Source organism: Grampus griseus (genome assembly GCF_964374135.1).
Source record: "Grampus griseus genome assembly, chromosome: 15".
Classification (NCBI taxonomy): domain Eukaryota; kingdom Metazoa; phylum Chordata; class Mammalia; order Artiodactyla; family Delphinidae; genus Grampus; species Grampus griseus.
The window spans coordinates 24370665-24388961 of NC_139009.1; the positions used below are offsets into that span (position 1 = coordinate 24370665).

Genomic DNA, 18297 nt, shown 5'->3' on the forward strand with positions numbered 1-18297 from the left:
TTATTGTTGTGTTTAAATTCCCTATAGGCAAATACACCCCTTTTTGCCTACACCTGGCCAGCTGTCATCCCCTTCTCCTTGGCATGACACTGGAGACATGATCTGCCTCACAGAGCTGCTGCGAAGGTTAAATGAAACAATACTCGCTGGGAACGTAGCCCAGGCCCCTGCCCATGGTGAGTGCTCAGTCAATGTTAACAGTTATCTGCAGTAACATTATTATTGGTTCCTTATCTCCTCCATGATTCCTGTTTCTGCAAAGCCTTCTGTGCCTGGCCTCAGTCACTCCCTTCCACCCTCCTGAACCCAGTACTCTAGGTAGCAAACTGTTCTCTCTGCCTTCACCACACCAAGTTTTTCCATGTTCCCCAGCCTTTGCAAGTGCCCTTTACTCAGCTTGGAATGTCCTCCTTCTTCTCTGTAGATTCGTCATTGAAGGTCCAGCTCACAGTCTGCTTTCTGTGACATCTTCCTCATAGTATCCAGGCAAAAAGTATGCCTCCTCCCGCTGTGCACCCAGGGCCCTCTGCTCCTATCTCCTCTTTAAGGCCGGCCTGGGCTGGAGCTCCTGGAAGGGAGAGACTGTATGTGCTCATCTTGGTGATCAAGTTTGTAACCACAGTCACCAAAATTGTGCCATAATACCGGTTCACTACTTGTGGAGGTTCTGCTTGTTTTGTTTGGTTTTACCGGACGGAATGAACAAATGAATGAATGAATGAAAATGGTTTTGACTTCTTCCTAGACCTAGCAGAAAGTTTGGGTAGTGACAGTTTTGGTCATTTGGGGCAAGCTGATATTGGGCTCTTCTTTCCATGCCCCAAGAAAAATATTCCCAAGTAATAGAGAACCTGTCATCCTAAGGAACTGAACTCAGCAACTAAAGGAAAGACTACATCTAAGAGAAGGGAGAACGTGAAGCAGGTCAACTCTGTCTTCGCAGCTGTCCCTGAGAGGGCGCTGTTCCCAAATCAAACCTCCAGTGGCCGGGAATGAAATACCAGACCGTTCCCACCGAGCTCAGCATCCCTCCCTTTCCAGGCAGCAAGCGGTCGCGGGTCCCTAGTGGGGCGACTGCCCATAAACATGGCGGCGCCCTGCTCAGCTTCTCCCCGCCGGGGCCGCAGGGCCACGCCAGCCTTGCCAGTACTCGGGGACTTCCTCCGCGAGCCGGCTTCCTGCACGGCTGGCATTAAAACAGGCGCCTGGGGCTGCGGGCTGCGGCTGCAGATGCTGAGCTGTCCGCTGGCTGGGCAGCGGCCCCTCCTCCCCTGAGCCTCCCAGGCGGGCGGGAGAAGAGCCAAACCATCCCTAAACTGCACCCGAGCCAAAGCGGGAGAGAGCTGGGGGAGACCGGGGACCCCGGCATCTGACATTTTAATTGCAGGTTTGACTTTTTTCCCAAGATCGCAGCCCTCCCGCCCAGCCCAGATATTTTATCTCCCTCCGGCCTTGGTTGCTGGATGAAGCCAGGCCTGGGCTTGGTCCCAGGAGCAGGGGAAGAGCACGTTCGCGGCCCCGCGCAGTCGCCCCAGGGACCCCCGAGCCCTGCGCCCCGGCCATGGTGTGGCTGAGCCCCGCGCTCCGGTGAGGCGGCGGCGCAGCTGGGAGCCCGACGGACCCGCCCTGCAGGACGCCTTCCCCAAGGAACGGGGGTCGCCGGACTCCGCGCCCTCCTGCTGGGACTGCGCACCGGGCCCGAGAAGGCGAGCGGTGGCCGCGATGTTCAGCTGGCTGCGTTCCGATGACCGCCGCAGGAAGGACCCCGAGGTCTTCCAGACGGTGAGCGAGGGTCTCAAGAAACTCTACAGGACCAAGCTGCTGCCCCTGGAAGAGCACTACCGCTTCCACGAGTTTCACTCCCCCGCCCTGGAGGATGCTGATTTCGACAACAAGCCCATGGTCCTGCTGGTGGGCCAGTACTCCACCGGGAAGACCACCTTCATCAGGTGAGCCGGCCAGGGCCCCCGCAGCCCACCCAGCCGCCCAGCGCTTAGGCCCTGCGCTCACTCCCGATGTCCCCTCCTGCGTGGAGACAAGTGGGAAGTCTTCATTAGAAGGCTCTGAAAAAATCCTTATGTGCGGGTATCCAAAGCTTACCCCACAATTGCATCGGATGGTCCCCTGCTCTATCCTACCTAGTGCCTCTCCACTGCACTTAGCCCTTGGCTTTGGTGGTCAGTTTGAAGTGTTAAAATTCAGAGCCATCCCTATTCTTCCCATTTTATGGACGGTAAAACTGAAACCCAGGAAGCCCAAGTGAGAAAGCTCCTGGTCGCAAGAGTACCTTAGGCTGGTGGGGTTGTCTTACCCCCTGTCCTTGTAGGGACATACCCTTGATGGGCAGGACCACTTCCCTTGCCTTCTAAAGGCTTCAGCCACTCATATGAGGTCTTTACAGTTGCAGCTGAGGAGGTGGGCTTGGGAGCCTGTGGCCCTCTGTCTGGTAGTTCCACGTGTCCTTCTTTTATCCGTTTCCTTCACTGAGCAGAGCTCCTACAGATATCTCTTGGAGACTGGCAACAAACAGTGTCCAGAAGCAGGATGCATTTTTCTTTTCCGTTGATCTTAATGGCTCAATAATCATATTAAAGTCTTTTGGAGGTGGAAGGGATATTGGCCATGGTCTCATCCGGCCCCTTGACTTGGCAGGGGAGGTAACTGAAGCACAGAGAAGTTAAATACATTGCTCAAAGCCATGTAACAGGGTGGGAGGCTGACCTGGGATGCAGGTCCTGGATGCATGGGAGGAGATGGTTGGCTAAATGCCTGTAACTCTGAGCGTGAGTCATCCATCGCCTTGAATTACAGAATCCCTGGGCTGGAGTCAGGAAGTCAGCTTGTCCACCCTGCGTTCAGAGAGGTCCATATATTGTCCACCAGAGCGACAGGACCTTTCCTATCTTTAGAAGACAGGCTTCTCTCCAGTCCACAGCCTTCAAGGCCAGGCCATCTTCCTTGGCCTCCTTCACAGCCCTGCAAGCTGCTGAGGGTGCTCGTGGCCCTCTGTGTAGAGAGTCAGGCTCGTACACAGTGGTGATGTGTTCTGTGTCCACCGCCCCCAGAGTCAGCGGTGCTCATCTCCTGTGGAAGGTGTCAAAGTAGGGGTGCTCTTGTTTCCATTCATTGACCAAAGCACCTGCAACATGCAAAACACTGTGCTTTGTTTGGCGAGGAAAGCAGAAGAGTTCACGGTCTGGTCCCTGATTTTCTAGATTCAAATTTGCTCCAGCTCAAAGCTTTTAACACAAGCCTTTTGGAAGCAGGGCATGTAGCATACTAACATGTCATGTATGGAACACCAGATGAGTTTTTCCCTGTGGGGTGGACAGCCTTGGACTCAGCAGCTTTGAGAGGCTGAGTGATTTCTGAAGTTGGGTACCCAGGGGGAATGTTGGCTTTTGGATATCTTATATTGTTAGAACTACAAGGGCCCTTAATGATGAATCTAATTCTTTGCTTCTTAACTTTTCAAAAGGTCAGTACCTCCTTTGAAAATCTGATGAAATATGTGGACCCATCTTTAGAAAAATGAACATACATCCCATATTTACATATAATTTGGGGGGTTCAGGGGCTGCCTTGGCCCTTAGGGCAAGAACCCCTGATCTAATCCATCTCCCTTATTTCGTTAAACACCCATTGCTGCCAAAGGCACTTCAGAGCTACCTGGGTTCTGTTCACGGCTTCCTTTGTACCACGCATCCTCCACCTGGTCCGGTTTATGCCCCACGGGAAGCACAGGCCTTTTACAGGTCGCTCCTGCCCTTGCACAGCCTCCTGCAGCCCTCTGGACACACCTTGGTTATAATTCTTAGTACGTTATTTAGAGCTTCTCCTTCCTGTAGCCCAGCACTTACTACTGTGCCTTAGCTCCCTGGGGCCTTGCCTGGGGTCTCAGCTACAGGAGCTCCCAGTAGAGGTTTGCAGAATGGGAGGGGAGATGGGGAGAAGCTAGCGTCCCTGAGGGCAGGATCCTGGAGCAGCAGACATGCCTCTTGTCTGAGACACTGTCCTGGCTTTGCCTGAGTCATGCTCGCTGTTAACTGGGGCTAAGAAAGTGGCAGAGCCAACTTGCCATAGATTACTCCTTATCTGAGGGGGACAGGAAGGCCAGGAGAGGCAGATCCCTCCTCTCTCTTATCCTCCGAGTACAAGAGTTCTCCCTCCCCACTCATGTCAGTAACTGAATTTAGCTCGTGCATCAAAGGCTGTCTCCCTTTGAGGGAGAGACTACCAGCAGGGGAGGAGGGGCTGCAGCACAGGGAAGCCCTCCAAAAGCAAATTACATATTTTCCTTTCTTCTCATTAAATCCACTGAACAGCTATTTTTTAAAATTGGAAAATGCAGACAAGAATAAATTTGAGGAAGAAGAAAAAAATGCCCCATCATCCCATGACTCGGGAAACCATTTTAAATATTATATATATAGGGCTTCCCTGGTGGCGCAGTGGTTGAGAGTCCGCCTGCCGATGCAGGGGACGCGGGTTCGTGCCCCGGTCCGGGAAGATCCCACGTGCCGCGGAGCGGCTGGGCCCGTGAGCCGTGGCCGCTGAGCCTGCGCGTCCGGAGCCTGTGCTCCGCAACGGGAGAGGCCGCAACAGTGAGAGGCCCGCGTACCGCAAAAAAATATATATATATCTTTCCACCAGTATTTTTAGCTATTTTATACACAGTTGAGATCATGCCATAATGTAATTTTGTATGTGGATTTATTTCACTCATAGCATGAGCATTTCCCGGGTAAATTAAAAATCTTTGTAAGCATTATTTTTAAGAGCCACATATTTCACTGCATGTATATGCAGTTATTCATTTAACCAATCTACTTCTTTTGAATGTTTGAAGTTGTTTCTAATTTTATTTTTTGCTATTGTAGAATCGCTCTGAATATCTCTGTGCATAATATTTTTCCACATATTAGACTGTTTTCTCAGAGATTCCCAGAAGTGAAATCACTAGGCCAAAGGTTGTACAGAGTTCTGGGGTTGTTTTTTTGTTTTGTTTTGTTTTGTTTTAACATTTTCTTACTTTTTAATTTTGGTATTAAGAGTCATATTTTTGAGTTGCTTCCCAAGAGGGTAGACTGGTACAACACCCCTCCCCCAAAGCAAAGAAAGTTCCCCTTGGGGTAGCTAAGTGCGCCTGGGTGCAGAGTACAGCCTGCCTTCGCAGCTACGCCCTCTCCCATCCCTGCTTCTTGCCTTGAACACAGCGATTCAGGTCTGTGTTCCGGCCTGAACCTGTGAGGGACCTTCCCCTTGGAAGCAGACTTGCCTTCTTCACTCCCCGGCTCTGAGTGTCCATCCACTTTCAGTTATATGTACTTGCTTAAGGGTCTACTTCTTGTCTCAGGAAGAACATACAGAAAAGGACATTCTTCTAACAACTAATTAATGTGCTATGACCTCTGCCTGAAATAACTTCCCTGGCCTAAGGCCCGGCAACCCAGGGTAATAAACAATAAATTGGCTGGTGGATGCTTCCTTCAACACAGGCTGCCTCTTCCAAGTACAGTAGCTCTGTGTCCTTCTGGCCTGACAGCCTTCCCTCCCTCCTCTGCTGTTTTTCTCCCTTCACTCTTCCTCCTTCTGGCCTGAAGCCTCAGGTCCCTCCTCTCTCTCACCGTTTGGCCCCCTGGTCATGGAGGTGAATAACTGGCTGCCCCAGGGACTGGAAGGCCCAGTGTCCCCAGCGTCTCAGGGGCCGCAGGGAGGCCTCGCTGGGCTGCGGCGGCACTGGGTATGGGGCCCGGGGCTGCTGGAGCTAAGCTGCCTGGCTGTCCACAGGGAGATCTGAGCTGATCTTGAGGGTCACCTGTGGCTCTTCTATAGTGTGACCCGGACTCTAAACCATGAATGAGCACATGGTGGGGTGGGCCAGTCGGGGGGGCTGCTCAGCCAGCCCTTTCGACCTCCCCCACTTTTTCAGGGGGCTCTCTGCATCCTCCCCCCGAGGTGACGCAGCATTTGCCTGTGGTTGTACCCTCTCCCATCATCTCCCTGGCATCTCTAATGCCCAGGCCTCATGGCAGCATCACCACCCAGGAAAGATGATTCTCTGGAAAGCTGAAGGGCTGGAGAAGGGGCCATCCTTCCATTCCAGGTAGGCCCACTGACCTCTGCCAGGCCCATCCTGCCAGCCACAGCCCCTGCAAGTCCTCACTCCTGTCCCCACTCCGAGGTCCATGGATGTCCTTTTCCTGCCAGGGCTCTGATCTGCTGGTCCTTGAGTGGGACTAGCTGGAAATCCACCTGCCTCTTACAAGGCTTGAGTGTTACTCAAGGGAGCAGAGGGCCTAGGGCAGAGGCACTGGGTCCACCTGCCTGAGGTCCGGCTTAAGATCTGCCTTGAGAGTCAGGTGTGGAGGCCATTGGGAGAAGGACCTCTGGGGAAGGGCTCCATCCCACTCCCACTGACAGCAGAACGCAGCCACGGAAAGAACACGGGTGGCTCGGCAGAACCCAGGCTCCACCAGTTCCCAGCCAAGAGACCATGTTTGGAAGGTCTAACCTTTCTGGACCTCAGTGTCCTTGTCTCTAACATACGAATAGTGACAACTCATAGGGTCACTCAGGCCAGCCTGTCGCAGGGGTGGGCAGACAAGGCAAGGCTAGTGGGAGGCTTGACAGTCTCGCCACTGGTCTCCTTTGTGCTGGGGTCACTTTGATCCCTGGTGGAGGCTGCTGCGCCCCAGGGGCAGCGGCGACTGCTCCGTGGAGCACAGAGCTGACTCCGACCTCAACTCAGCCGTTGAGTCCCCCATCTCCTACCTCACTTTGTGTCCATGGAGTGACTTACGGTATCCCCGGAACCCCGAGAGGCTGACAGGACAAGCATTATTGTCTTGACCCCATTTTAAAGCTCAAGTACACAAGGCTTAGAGAGATCAAAGATACAGATATATATGGGAATTCCCTGGTGGTCCAGCGGTTAGGACCCCTCGCTTCCACTGCAGCGGGCATGGGTTCGATCGCCGATCAGGGAACTAAGATCCCACACGCCACATGGTGCGGCCAAAAACAAAACCAGAAACAAAACAAACCAAGATACAGATATATAACACGAGTACCTGTAACACAGGCAGAAAGTGATACATGCCTTCTGCGTCTACCTGAAGATATGCAAATTAAGAGCTATGTGGATTTTCACAGAGGCGGCGAGGGCCCTGGATTTGCAGTCCAGGTAGAAATACGCTGAGTTCTTACGGGCAGTGATGAGACGTTTGTTTTCTCTAATTATTGTCTCTGCCAATGTGGGCGCATGTCTGGTGTAGCCTTTGCTTTTCCCAAACTCATGTATGTCATCTCAAAACCTTCACTCTAACCCTCTGAGCTAGTTAGAAACCCAGGATTAGCCCCGCTCTATAAACTGGGGAAACTGAGGCAGTGGGCTCTTGAGGGACTTGTCCAAGGCCATATCTGTGATGAAGCAGACGCCCACCAAGGCGCATTCCCTAACTGAGCCGAGGCAGAGGGTCCAGCCAGCCCAGGCCTCTGGTGGTACTTCCTGTGGCCCCGGCCCTCTGTTCCTCGCCCTGGATGCTGCCCCAGCAGAGGGGAGGTTTGGTCCCGCTATTGCAGAGATGGGTACCCTGGAGACTGGGTTAAGATTCTTGGCTCCACGCCTTACCCTGGGTGCTTAGGTCACCAGTAATGCAAGCCACATGCTTAGATTGCCAGCCAAGCAGGACACCAAAAGATGACGGAAATGTGAGGAAAGAGTTTGCTTAAGAAAAATACGGACAAAAGTAGGCCTCATGGGTGAAATCTGAATTGCGTAGGACTCCCTATGCCCATTTTATGGTTTAGTATGTACTTTACATGGGATAGCAAGGAAGGGGGACCCAAAACTTTTCAGCTCTTTGGGCCTCTAAATGTTTGCATTTGGCCCTGAACTCGGGCAGCCTCCAACTCAACTTGCTCACCTGCGAAACTGAAACAATTCAGCCATCCCACAGCGCTTCTAGGACCGAATAAGTGGGATAATTCAGGGAAAGGTCGCAGAGCAGCACCTGCCTCACAGCAGGTGCTCAGCCTATCAGCCCCTCCTTATGCTCTTGCTTCCCCATCTCAGCTGCTCTCCCCCAGGCTTGAATTAACTTTTCTTTTTTTACACTGCCTTGGGAATGTTTTTGCCTGGCAACAGAGGCCATCTGTATCGCTCCCCATAGAGAAGCAGCCATGATATTCCTCAATAGGTTTTCCTTTCTGGACACAGTGGTGGCTTTGTTAAGGGGGCACTTGGGGCTGCAGGCCGTACCCAAATGTCCCTGAGAATTTACCCAGCCCTGGGTTCTCTGCTTGGCCTGACTGCATCCCTGGCCTTGCTCTTGGCTTCACTGAACTCTGTATTTCTCCAGACTCATGTGTGGTCGGCAAACCTGGGGTCATGTGGGTTTAGCCGAGGAGGCAGGACAGCAGTTCCAGCCACCAGGCCCTGGCTGGGCCGCCTGAGGCTGCAGCTGCAGAACATCCTGGGAAGTGGCCCCCGCTATGCTGGGGTGCATCACCCTTTGCCTGCCAGCACAGTGCATCTCAGGGATGAAATCTGAGACGCCTGGGTCAGGAAGGTACTTCCCCACTGCTGCTTGGCCCTGTTCAGGCTGGGCATTTTCAAGGGTGCCTCAGACTGTTTGCTTCCACCCCTGTCTATTTCAGCTGTCCCTGAAGCCTTTGATGATATCCACCACCCTCCTTCTGCCTCAGAATTCGCCCGTGCCACACCCCCTGCCTGGGGCTTCTCACCCAAGCACCCACTGGGACAGGTGCTCCCTGCACATGGGCAAGCGTGGATGGGGTTTCCAGATCACGGTGTTGATTCTCATGAAACTGCTTCAAGTCCCAAGAATATCCTTTTAGATCCAGTGGGCCTGGCGCCTGCTTGGGCCACCTGATAGCAATAGCTTTGCTGCCACGTCCCACCCACTGAGGCCGAAGTGTGAACCCCAAGGGCAGCTGTTTATGGAGATGAGCAGTTCCTGGGTTTGTGGGCCCTGAAGCCTAACCTTTCCCGCAAGGCCTGGCCCCGGCCGGCCTCCTGCCAAACCAGATTCTTCTGTGGCCTTCTTGTCCCACTGCTCCTTCTAGTCCCAAGGGGGTGCTCAGCCCATTTGCATTTCCTGGTCGAGGAGATACCTCAGGCAGGAAGGGAGACAGCGAATGCAGTGGTTAGGAGCGTGAGTGTTAGATTCAAATCCTAGCTCTGCTATTTACTGACTGCGTAACCTGCAGCAAATAGTTTAACCTTTATCTTCTCTTCTGTAAAATGGGATGATGATCTAGGTTCTAGGTACTGGTTTATGTGCTTAAGGTCTGTAACTTATTAACCCTCAGAACACCCGATGAGGTGGGTTTACCCATGAGGCCCATTTGACCATAAGGGTCACCGTGCTCACATCAGCAGCAACGTGACATGAAACGAGACAATTCATGGAAAGTCTAGAACAGTACCTGGCACATCACAGATGCTTAATAAATCACAGCAATGGTCTCCCATGTTACAGAGGAAAGTGCTGAGGTTTGCAGAGGTCGAGAACCTTCTGAAGGTTAGAGAAACCAGGTCTGCTGGCCCCAGGCCCTGAGGTTCCCTGTCTCTCGCCCGAAACCCTGAAGCAGAAGCGTCTGAGAAAACCTGAAGCGTCGTCCAAGTGCAGCTGTGGTGATCTATCCTCACCCCAATCCAGCTTTCAGAATGGTCCTCTGATGGGAGGAAATCCTGTCTTCACACCCAGAATGTGGGGCTGGGATCCTGCAGGGAGATGGGAGGCTTCCCAAGGCAACCTAAACCCCCCGGTGCAGGCGGGGTGGCCCTGGGCAGCGGCCCCTCCGCAGCAGCTCTCCTGCCAGCTCCTCGGGGAGGGAGCCCGTGGCAACCTGACTTGAACTGCCCTGCAAGCACGGAGTAAACTAACAGCTCAGGACACACAGGGATGTCGATGAGCCGGAAGAAACCCCAGCCAGTGCCCCCGGCTGCCACTCGCTGGGCAGAGCAGACCCACCTTGGGGTGGCACAGGGTGGGCAGAGAGCGTTTCCTCGGGGTAGAAGACAGTTGAAGAGCAAAGGGTTTAGTGTTAGATTGATAGGGTTTGGATTCCAGCTCCGTCACGTTCAAGAGTTAACAGTGGGCGAATAGGACGGCTGTACTGAGGGAACCCTTCAAAGCCTGGGTTTCCTCAGTACAGCCGTCCCTTGGTAGTTTCCGCAGACCTTGGTTCGAGGACCCCACCTCCCACGCAGATGCTCAAGCCCCTATGTAAAATGGCACAGTACGGCCGGCCCTCCGGATCCGCGGGTTCCACATTCTGGGATTCAACCACGGGTCCTCCACGGTTGGTTGTATCCTCAGATGTGGAACCCGCGGATACGCAGAGCCCGACTGTACCTACCTATAGGGGTGCGGTGAAGCCAGAAAGAGATACGTTCTCAAAGTGATGAGTGCGCTGTACGGCATGGACATGCTATTGAGTGTCAGTGGTGTCATCAGGATAATGACAGGGTCTAGAGCAGGTTGTCAACCCCAGCTGCACATCAGAATCAACTGGGGAGTTCCTGAAAAGGACCGGTCGCCAGGACCCTGCCCTGAGCCGGCGGGTCACAACCTCTGGGCTGGGCCCCGGCACCGGCAGCTGGAGCTGCACGGTTGCTCCACGGGCAGCCAGCTGAGGACGCTGGTCCTGGAGGTCTCAGGCTCTCTCCCCAGCCAGCAGCCTCTGACTTGCCATCTCTCCTCCTGAGGGCTCCTTGATGTTTCCCTCTGAGCGTGAACACTGGCCCGCAAGGTTTAGGGGGAGGGTCTTGGCACACGGTGAGGGCTCACCCAAGGGTCTGCGTTTGTTGGGCAACACACCCCTTAGCTCTTGTCCATCATGGCCCCTGGGACTCTTCTCTGGCCAGTCCCAACCCCGGGCAGTTCTGGACTCCTTCACCCGCATTCCAACCTTAAGCTTTGTGGGCTCGAAGCTGTTCTGAGCTCTTTCCAAAGGGCCTGGTTGACTTTCCAGCCTGTTCTCTTCATTCTGTGGCTCACCATGTGCTCTAAAGGGAGCTGTGGAGAAGGACAGTGGCCTTGGGCTCTCACTGCCCAGGCCTGGAGCAAAGAGAGGTACCTGTCCCCTGGGGCCACAGCCTGGTACCTGTGCTAGAGGGTGGGACCAAAAGTCTAGGGTGGGGTGGACATGCACTTGTCATAGTGTTCCTGTCACACAGTTTGTATTATGTACGAGTTATTTCTACATTAAATGACTGACTAAGCAGATAAATAGATAAGGACCTATGGGTGGCCAGCAGAGCCTGTGGGTGGCCAGCAGAGCCTATGGGTGGCCAGCAGAGCCTATGGGTGGCCAGCAGAGCCTATGGGTGCTCTAATTCTAACCAAGCCTGTGTGCAGGGACTTTGACAGACTCCCTATAGCTGTGAAGTCTACGATATTCTGTGTGGGAATCAGTTTCAAGCCAGCCACGCTTTATTTCTGAGCCCAAACCTTGCTCTTCCCCGCGCCCCCTGCCCCACACCCCGGCACTGCTTCATGGAGGGAAAAAGATACGGACCGAGAAGGACAGATTTGTTATTTTAAGTTCAACTGAAATCCCACCTCCTCCCAAAGGTCTTTGGGTTCCCCGTCAGGGAATATCTCTCCCTGCTGTGAAATCTCCTTGCTCTGGATCTGCCCCTCTGCCATGACTCACACCGTCTGCCTTGTGGTAGGCACGCGGTGTTGATCTGTGAATAGAATCCCTGCATCATGACTGTGTTCCCTTCTGCCAGGTACCTGCTGGAACAGGATTTCCCAGGCATGAGGATTGGGCCCGAGCCGACCACGGACTCTTTCATTGCGGTGATGCAGGGAGAGATGGAGGGCATTATCCCCGGGAATGCCCTGGTGGTGGATCCTAAGAAACCTTTCAGGAAACTGAACGCCTTTGGCAATGCCTTCTTGAACAGGTGAGTGCAGAGGGAACACACACAGGCCTTGGGAGCTCTCTTTTCTTGGAGTATGAGAGGTGAAAGGGCGGGGCAGGGTCTTGGGAAACTCTGTACCTTTTCCAGACCTGGAATCTCTCTCGATTGTCCCCTTCTTGCTGGGAATGAAACCACCATTGATTAGGGATGCACGAGCTGCAAACACTGAGCTGATTTCTCCCGATCGAGTTGGGGGAAGGGTTCAACTAGTTAAATCACATTTCTCTAATGTGTACCTCCCTCCAGTAAAAGCAGAGAGGGCTACTCTGTGTAGTTCCCAGCTTTTGCCTAAACTACGGAAGGGCTTTGCATCCAACTGACAGGAGGCAAAGGAAGGTTCCTCTCTGTTCCTAGATATTGTTTTTACTTGGTGGCAGGAACACTGGACGTAAGGTAGAAGCCCTGGCTTTGAGCACTGACCCTCCTACTAAACTCACTCTGTGACCTTGGACAAGTCACCTCCCCTGGGACAAGTCAGCCTGCAGACACCAGGGCCATTGGGTCAGTTTGAGTGGAGGAAGCTCTAGAGACTGCTTGGCAAGCTGGCCCAGGCCTTCCCACTATTCTGTTTAACTGGAATGCAGGCTGATCCCCTGATACGCTTGTTACCTTGTTACGTAGATCCACACCACAACTTTGCATCTGCATCGCATTTAAAAATGTTTAAACTACTTTCTCTAACTGAGGCATTTAGAGTAAAGGTAAAGACTATGGGCTTTGGCTTCAGACCGACTTGGGTTCACATCCTACCAAATAGCACCGCGATCTTAGACGGGTTACCTGACTGGTCTGTGTCTCACTTTTCTCATCTGTAAAATAGGATAATAGTCATGTCCTCCTCCAAGGCAAGAGGACTTTGCGGAAAAGTTGGCATTTGAACCGGATGTTCAATCGTGAGTGAAATCACACTAAAAGGGTTAAAAAAAAAAAAAAAAGGATATTCCAGGCAGAGAAAACTGAAAATATATATATACACACAAACACATACACACAGCGGACTGAAAGAATGTGGCTTAATGCAGAAGCACTACGACATACACAGATGGCACTGCGTACGTAGACAGCACCGTAAGGGTCGCGCTTCTCTACAGGAGCGCGCCACAGCTGGGTGACAGATGTGTAGATTAACTGTTGGCTGGGGATCTGTCAGGCACATCCATTGGAGGGATAACAGGATTGGGGCGGGGCTGGGGTGGGAGAGGGCCCTCCATGTGCCACCAGCCTCACTGCAACTGCACACACACAGGGAGGCTACACCCCGGACGCCTGCTGCCCCGTGATCCCATTTCGCGGCCCTTGACATCTCCCCTCCCCTTCTCTGTGGGTGTTCCACGCCTTCTCCAGACACCTCAGGCCCCCCTCTCGGCAGGTGACCTTGCTTCCTATTCTAGAGAAGATGGAAGCCCGTATCCATGGATTCCCTGTAGTTGGTTTGTTTTAAACTGTCCGTAAAGGGAGTTCGTTTGCATCAGTCCCATCCCGCCCACCCCGCCCCTGCCGTCCACGCAGCCTGCAGAGAGCTGAGTCCTCTCTTTTCCCCTCAGGTCTGCGCCCCTGCACCCCCGACCCGTGCATCAGGCCATCTGCCCAGGGACGGCTCTGTCAGTTACTCTTTCTGACAGCTCCCCACCTCCCGTGGCTCCTTCCCCGCCTGGAACTATCTATCTCCTCTTGCAAGCCCTGCAGCAGGCCCTACTAGCCCTTACCCCCTTGCTTTGCTGTCGCAGCCACGTTTCAGGGCTTCACCTCCTCACTTCTTCCTGTCCCCCAACCTGTGGAACATGGCTTCACCCCATCACAGCTGCCCGTGTGAAGGTCATCTGCGACCTCTCAGTGACAAGCGGTGAGCACTTTCCGTCCTCACCTTACCCCATCTCTCTTGGGTATTGGTTTCTCTCAACCACCAGCCCCTCTCAGCTCCTTGGCCCTCCTCCTGCCTCCCTAGCAGACCCTGGTCCCCTTGGTCTCTGGCTCCTCTGACCTGGCGTCATCCTCAGCCCCCTGCCCTTCTCACTCCATGCACCCAGCCTGGGTGATACCTCAACCGCAGCCCTGGCCCCAAACACCAGCCCCATGTACACGACCTTCTGGTCACAGAAGTGACAAGCAGCCCCGCTCAAGGTGGCTTCAGCAAAACGTGGAATGTATTGAGGAATCCCGGGGTGTGCCTTAGAACCTAAGGACCAGAATGCGGCTGGGCCCCAGGCACGATGAAAACCATGGGCTTCGGTAGGGCGAGGGCTGTACCATGGACTTTCCTGCCCCCGCTATGTAGCGCAGTGCCAGAAACACAGCACATGCTTCGTAAATATTTGTTGAACTGAACTGGACATGCTGACAACCATCACATCAGACTGTGTCACTCTTGTGCTTAAAATGTTCCAATGGATTTTTCCCGCCCTCAGTATAAAGTCCACGCCTCTTAATGTGGCCTTCAAGGCCCTTGTGATCCAGGCCCTGCCTCCCTGTCTTGGCCACATCTCTAGGGGCTCCAGCCCAGTGATGAGCGCTCTCCTGGAATGGTGCCTGCACGCACACACACACACACACACACACACTCCCGCACCCCCTCTTTTTCCCTCCCCGCCCCTCATTTCTGGGCTGCATTTACACCTGCTTCTATTAGTTTCCTAGGGCTGCCAGAATAAATGACTGCGAACTGAGTGGCTTTAAAATAACTACCGACTCGGGCTTCCCTGGTGGCGCAGCGGTTGAGCGTCCGCCTGCCGATGCAGGGGACACGTGTTCGTGCCCCGGTCCGGGAAGATCCCACGTGCCACGGAGCGGCTGGGCCCGTGGGCCATGGCCGCTGAGCCTGCGCGTCCGGAGCCTGTGCTCCCCAACGGGAGAGGCCACAACAGTGAGAGGCCCGCGTACTGCAAAAAAACCCCCCAAAACTGCTGACTGATAGTTTGGATGCCAGAAGTTCAAAATCAAGGTGCTGGCAGGGCCCTGCTCCCTCCAAAGCCTGTAGAGGAGGACCTTTCCGTGCTTCTTCCAGCTTCTGGTTACTCCAGCCATTTTGCTTGTGGCAGCATAATTCCAATCTCCCCTCTGTGCACGTCTGTATCTTCACATAGCTACACACACACACGCATGTACGCTGGCTTCCTGCCCACACCCCTGTCCACCTGGCAAATGCTGGCCATCTTTTGAGGTCTCAGTTCAGGTTCTGCGTCCTCTGAGGAGCTTCCCGGACCCTCCTTCCCGTGCATCCCTAGCCTCATCCGCTAACCTGCATCTCTGCTGCCACCTCACTGGGTAGCAGAGGCTCCCTTCCCTGTCTGTTCTTGGAGAGTATGGGACCGTGAACTGTACCTGTGATGGTCAGACACCTTGCTGGCTTCCACCAAAAATGGCATTTAAGAGAGAAGGCTTGAAGTCAGAAGGATCTAGTTTAGGTTTACCAATTTGTATTTGGAGACTTTGGGATGTGATACTGGGAATATTTCCTTGAATAAGCCTTGACTGTTATCCTACTAGCAATGTTTGGTATTTGCACAGCCTTTTAGAAGCCCAGATAAACGTTCCTGGGTGGTGTGCCCCACTCTTCGAGGCCAGCTGCAGTGCCGCCTCCTCCAGGAAGGCTTCCTTCCACCTTGGATCTCCCGAGCCCTTCTCTTGACCTCCCTTGGGGGCGCTGCTCCCATCGCACCCATATCGTGGTTGTCCTTATGCATGCCTCTGCTCTTCCACCAGACTGTGCTCCTGGGGGCAGGGATCGAGGGCTGCACATCCTGGTGTCCCCGACAGCAGGGGCTCACAAACGTAGGCCCACAGCTGCCTTAGGACCACCCCGGGAGCTTCCTCGAAGTACAAATCCTGGGCCCACTACTGGGGCTGAGTCTAGCTTGGGACTGGGAGTCTGCACTGGAAGGCGGCCGGGCTTCAGAACCTCTGCCCAGGGCAGGAGAGGTTGGCGTGGGGCTGAAGCGAGGGTGCCTGAGAGGCAAGGACAGGACGGCGGCTCACCACGGCTCTCCTCCCACGCCTGCAGGTTCGTGTGCGCTCAGCTGCCCAACCCCGTGCTGGAGAGCATCAGCGTCATCGACACGCCGGGCATCCTCTCCGGGGAGAAGCAGAGGATCAGCCGAGGTAAGTGAGGCAGCTGGTAGGGTTGGCTCTGGCTCTGTGCTGCGTCCTTTCTGGTACGTTCTCTGGCTTCCATACCAGGAGAGAGGCTCCCGGGGCCTTGCTGTCTCTTGATGAGCCGCTGCTGCCTCATGTGCTGTGTGGGGTCATCCTAGGCAAGGGTCCACTGCAGCTCAGGAGACAGCTAGCCTCGGTCTTCTCATCTGTGAAGTGGAGACGTCAGTGTCTGCATTATGCACCCCATTGGGTTTCTTCATGGGCCAGACCCTGGCTCGCTTCTGAAGTTCCTGCTGTCCCTGCCCCAGGAGCTTGCAGCTCTGCAGGGGAGACAAGTGCCTGCAGAGGACTCCAGCCAACAGCGTGAGGATGGCAGTGTGCTCTGGGGCGTGAGAGTCGGGAGCTGGGTATGTGAAAGCCCTTGAAAACTGCTCATTCCAGACAGATGTGGGGAGTTGTTCGCTGAGGGAGGCTGCCGGCATGCGGGTCGGGAGATGGAACTCAGGAGCCAGACCACCAGCGTCCTGGCCTGCCTCTGGCGCTTCCTGGCAGGGTGACCTGGCGGCTTTCTTTCCTCCAGCTGGCTCAGCTGCAGAGTAGGGGACATACCTCTATCTTCTAGGGTTGTTTGAGGATTGAAAGAAATAATACAGGTAAAAAGCCTCCTACCTGGCACATAGCAAGTCCCCAGTAAACATGAGGTGCTATAGATCATCATCATCACTGGTTTTTTCCTAGCTCTAAAATACTAGATGGATACTGTAGAAATCTTGAAACTACAGCTCCCAGCTCCCCTCCCCCAGCCTCTCCTGCCACACCATGCTGTGTGCCCCAGATAGCCCCCAGCCCTTTCTGTGCCGCGTGCCGTATTGCTGGGAAGAAAAGCTGATGAAGCCACAGCCACCCCAGTCCTGGAGCTGGGAGCTGGGCAGGAGCCAGCTCGGCACTCAGAGGGCAGCTTCCGGGAAGGGAAGGCTTTGGACTGGCAAGAGCGCTCCGCAGCAGCCAGGACTCTGCCCTGAACTGACCTCAGGTGCCTGTCTACTTCCTCCTGCACGTGCCTGGGGCGAGGTGCATGGGGGGGGTGCAAGGGCGACGGGGGCGTAGAACCCACGGCCCTGTGGGGAGGAGCATCTCCTTCTGGCCCACCTGCCCTTTGTAAGCACCCTGGCACCCTGTTCAGGGCCCCGTGGTCGGGGGGGAGGGTGCAGCGTGGGTGGCTCTCTGTCTTGTTTCTATTTGTTTCCCTAGATACTCCCTCTCTCCTGACCAGTCTCTACCCTCGTGCCGTAAGTCTTCCTCCAAGTTCATCCTGAGTTTAGGCCTAAAGGGCATTTACTGTTTCACACAGACAGCCTATATCTCCTCGAGGAAGGCTTGGAGAGCAGCCCAAATTCTCCACCTGAACTACCCAGGGGGTGGGTGGCTACACAAGGCTAGTGCAGCCTGACAGGTGGGTCCAGAGAGGACTCCAGCCTTCGGGGATTCCAGGGGCACTGGACTGGGAGTTTAGAGCATTGGCTTTTAGAACCTGTGGGTCTCCAGGTCACATTTTTCCCCTGAGCCTTAATGTCCCCGTGCATAACAAGGGGTAATGATACCCATCGCATGACCTCGTGAGATCCACAGATGGTAATGGAAACACAGACATCAGCTCTGGGTCTGGATTACAGTGAGCTCCCTTCTTTCCTCTTTATCTGCCATCCAGGGTCACCCTGTTAAACAACCCCAGGGTAATCTACATGAATGGCCTTCCTTGCAGTTGTGCAGTGCACAGCCTATGCAGCTGTATGTGGCAGCCCTGCTCCTAGGGAGTCCTGCCTTCCTCAGCTTCTGTTCCATTTCATTCTTTTCCTATCCCTCTGCCTTTCCTCCTGACTTTATCTTTGGACCTCAGTGGCTGCTCTACTGCAAACTGGGGGCTTGTTCTTCTTGCCCACCCTTCCTATTGCCTCCCACCCCATACCGACTACCACCAGGTCTCACCCCACCTCTGGGAGAAGTGATAGCCCTGTGTGTATCTAGGCAGACCAGTTTGTTCTCTGCCCTCCTGATTCTAGACTATAAATGCAGTTGCTGGCAAAAGTAACCTGTGATAAAAACAAGAGCTGAGAGCTGGGCCGCCAGTCCTGCATCATCTGCCTGGGGCAGTGCTGACCCCAGCACTCCACAGAGACCAGGAAAGTTGGGTGGGGGGCAGGGATCAGACACCCTCAGATATCAGGGGAACCGCACATGAGAAAAGT

The 18297-nt window shown here is 54.2% G+C and overlaps 1 protein-coding gene across 1 annotated transcript in view; it reads left to right on the plus strand.

The window, feature by feature from the left end:
* The first annotated feature begins 1421 nt into the window (after positions 1 to 1421).
* Positions 1422 to 18297, plus strand: part of EHD3 (EH domain containing 3) — a 30787-nt gene continuing 13911 nt past the window's right edge. Inside the window, exons 1-3 of the mRNA XM_082672487.1 lie at positions 1422 to 1949; positions 11768 to 11944; positions 15960 to 16057. Coding sequence (XP_082528613.1) covers positions 1723 to 1949; positions 11768 to 11944; positions 15960 to 16057 — 502 coding nt within the window. The 5' untranslated portion in view covers positions 1422 to 1722. The remainder of the gene's footprint in view (positions 1950 to 11767; positions 11945 to 15959; positions 16058 to 18297) is intronic.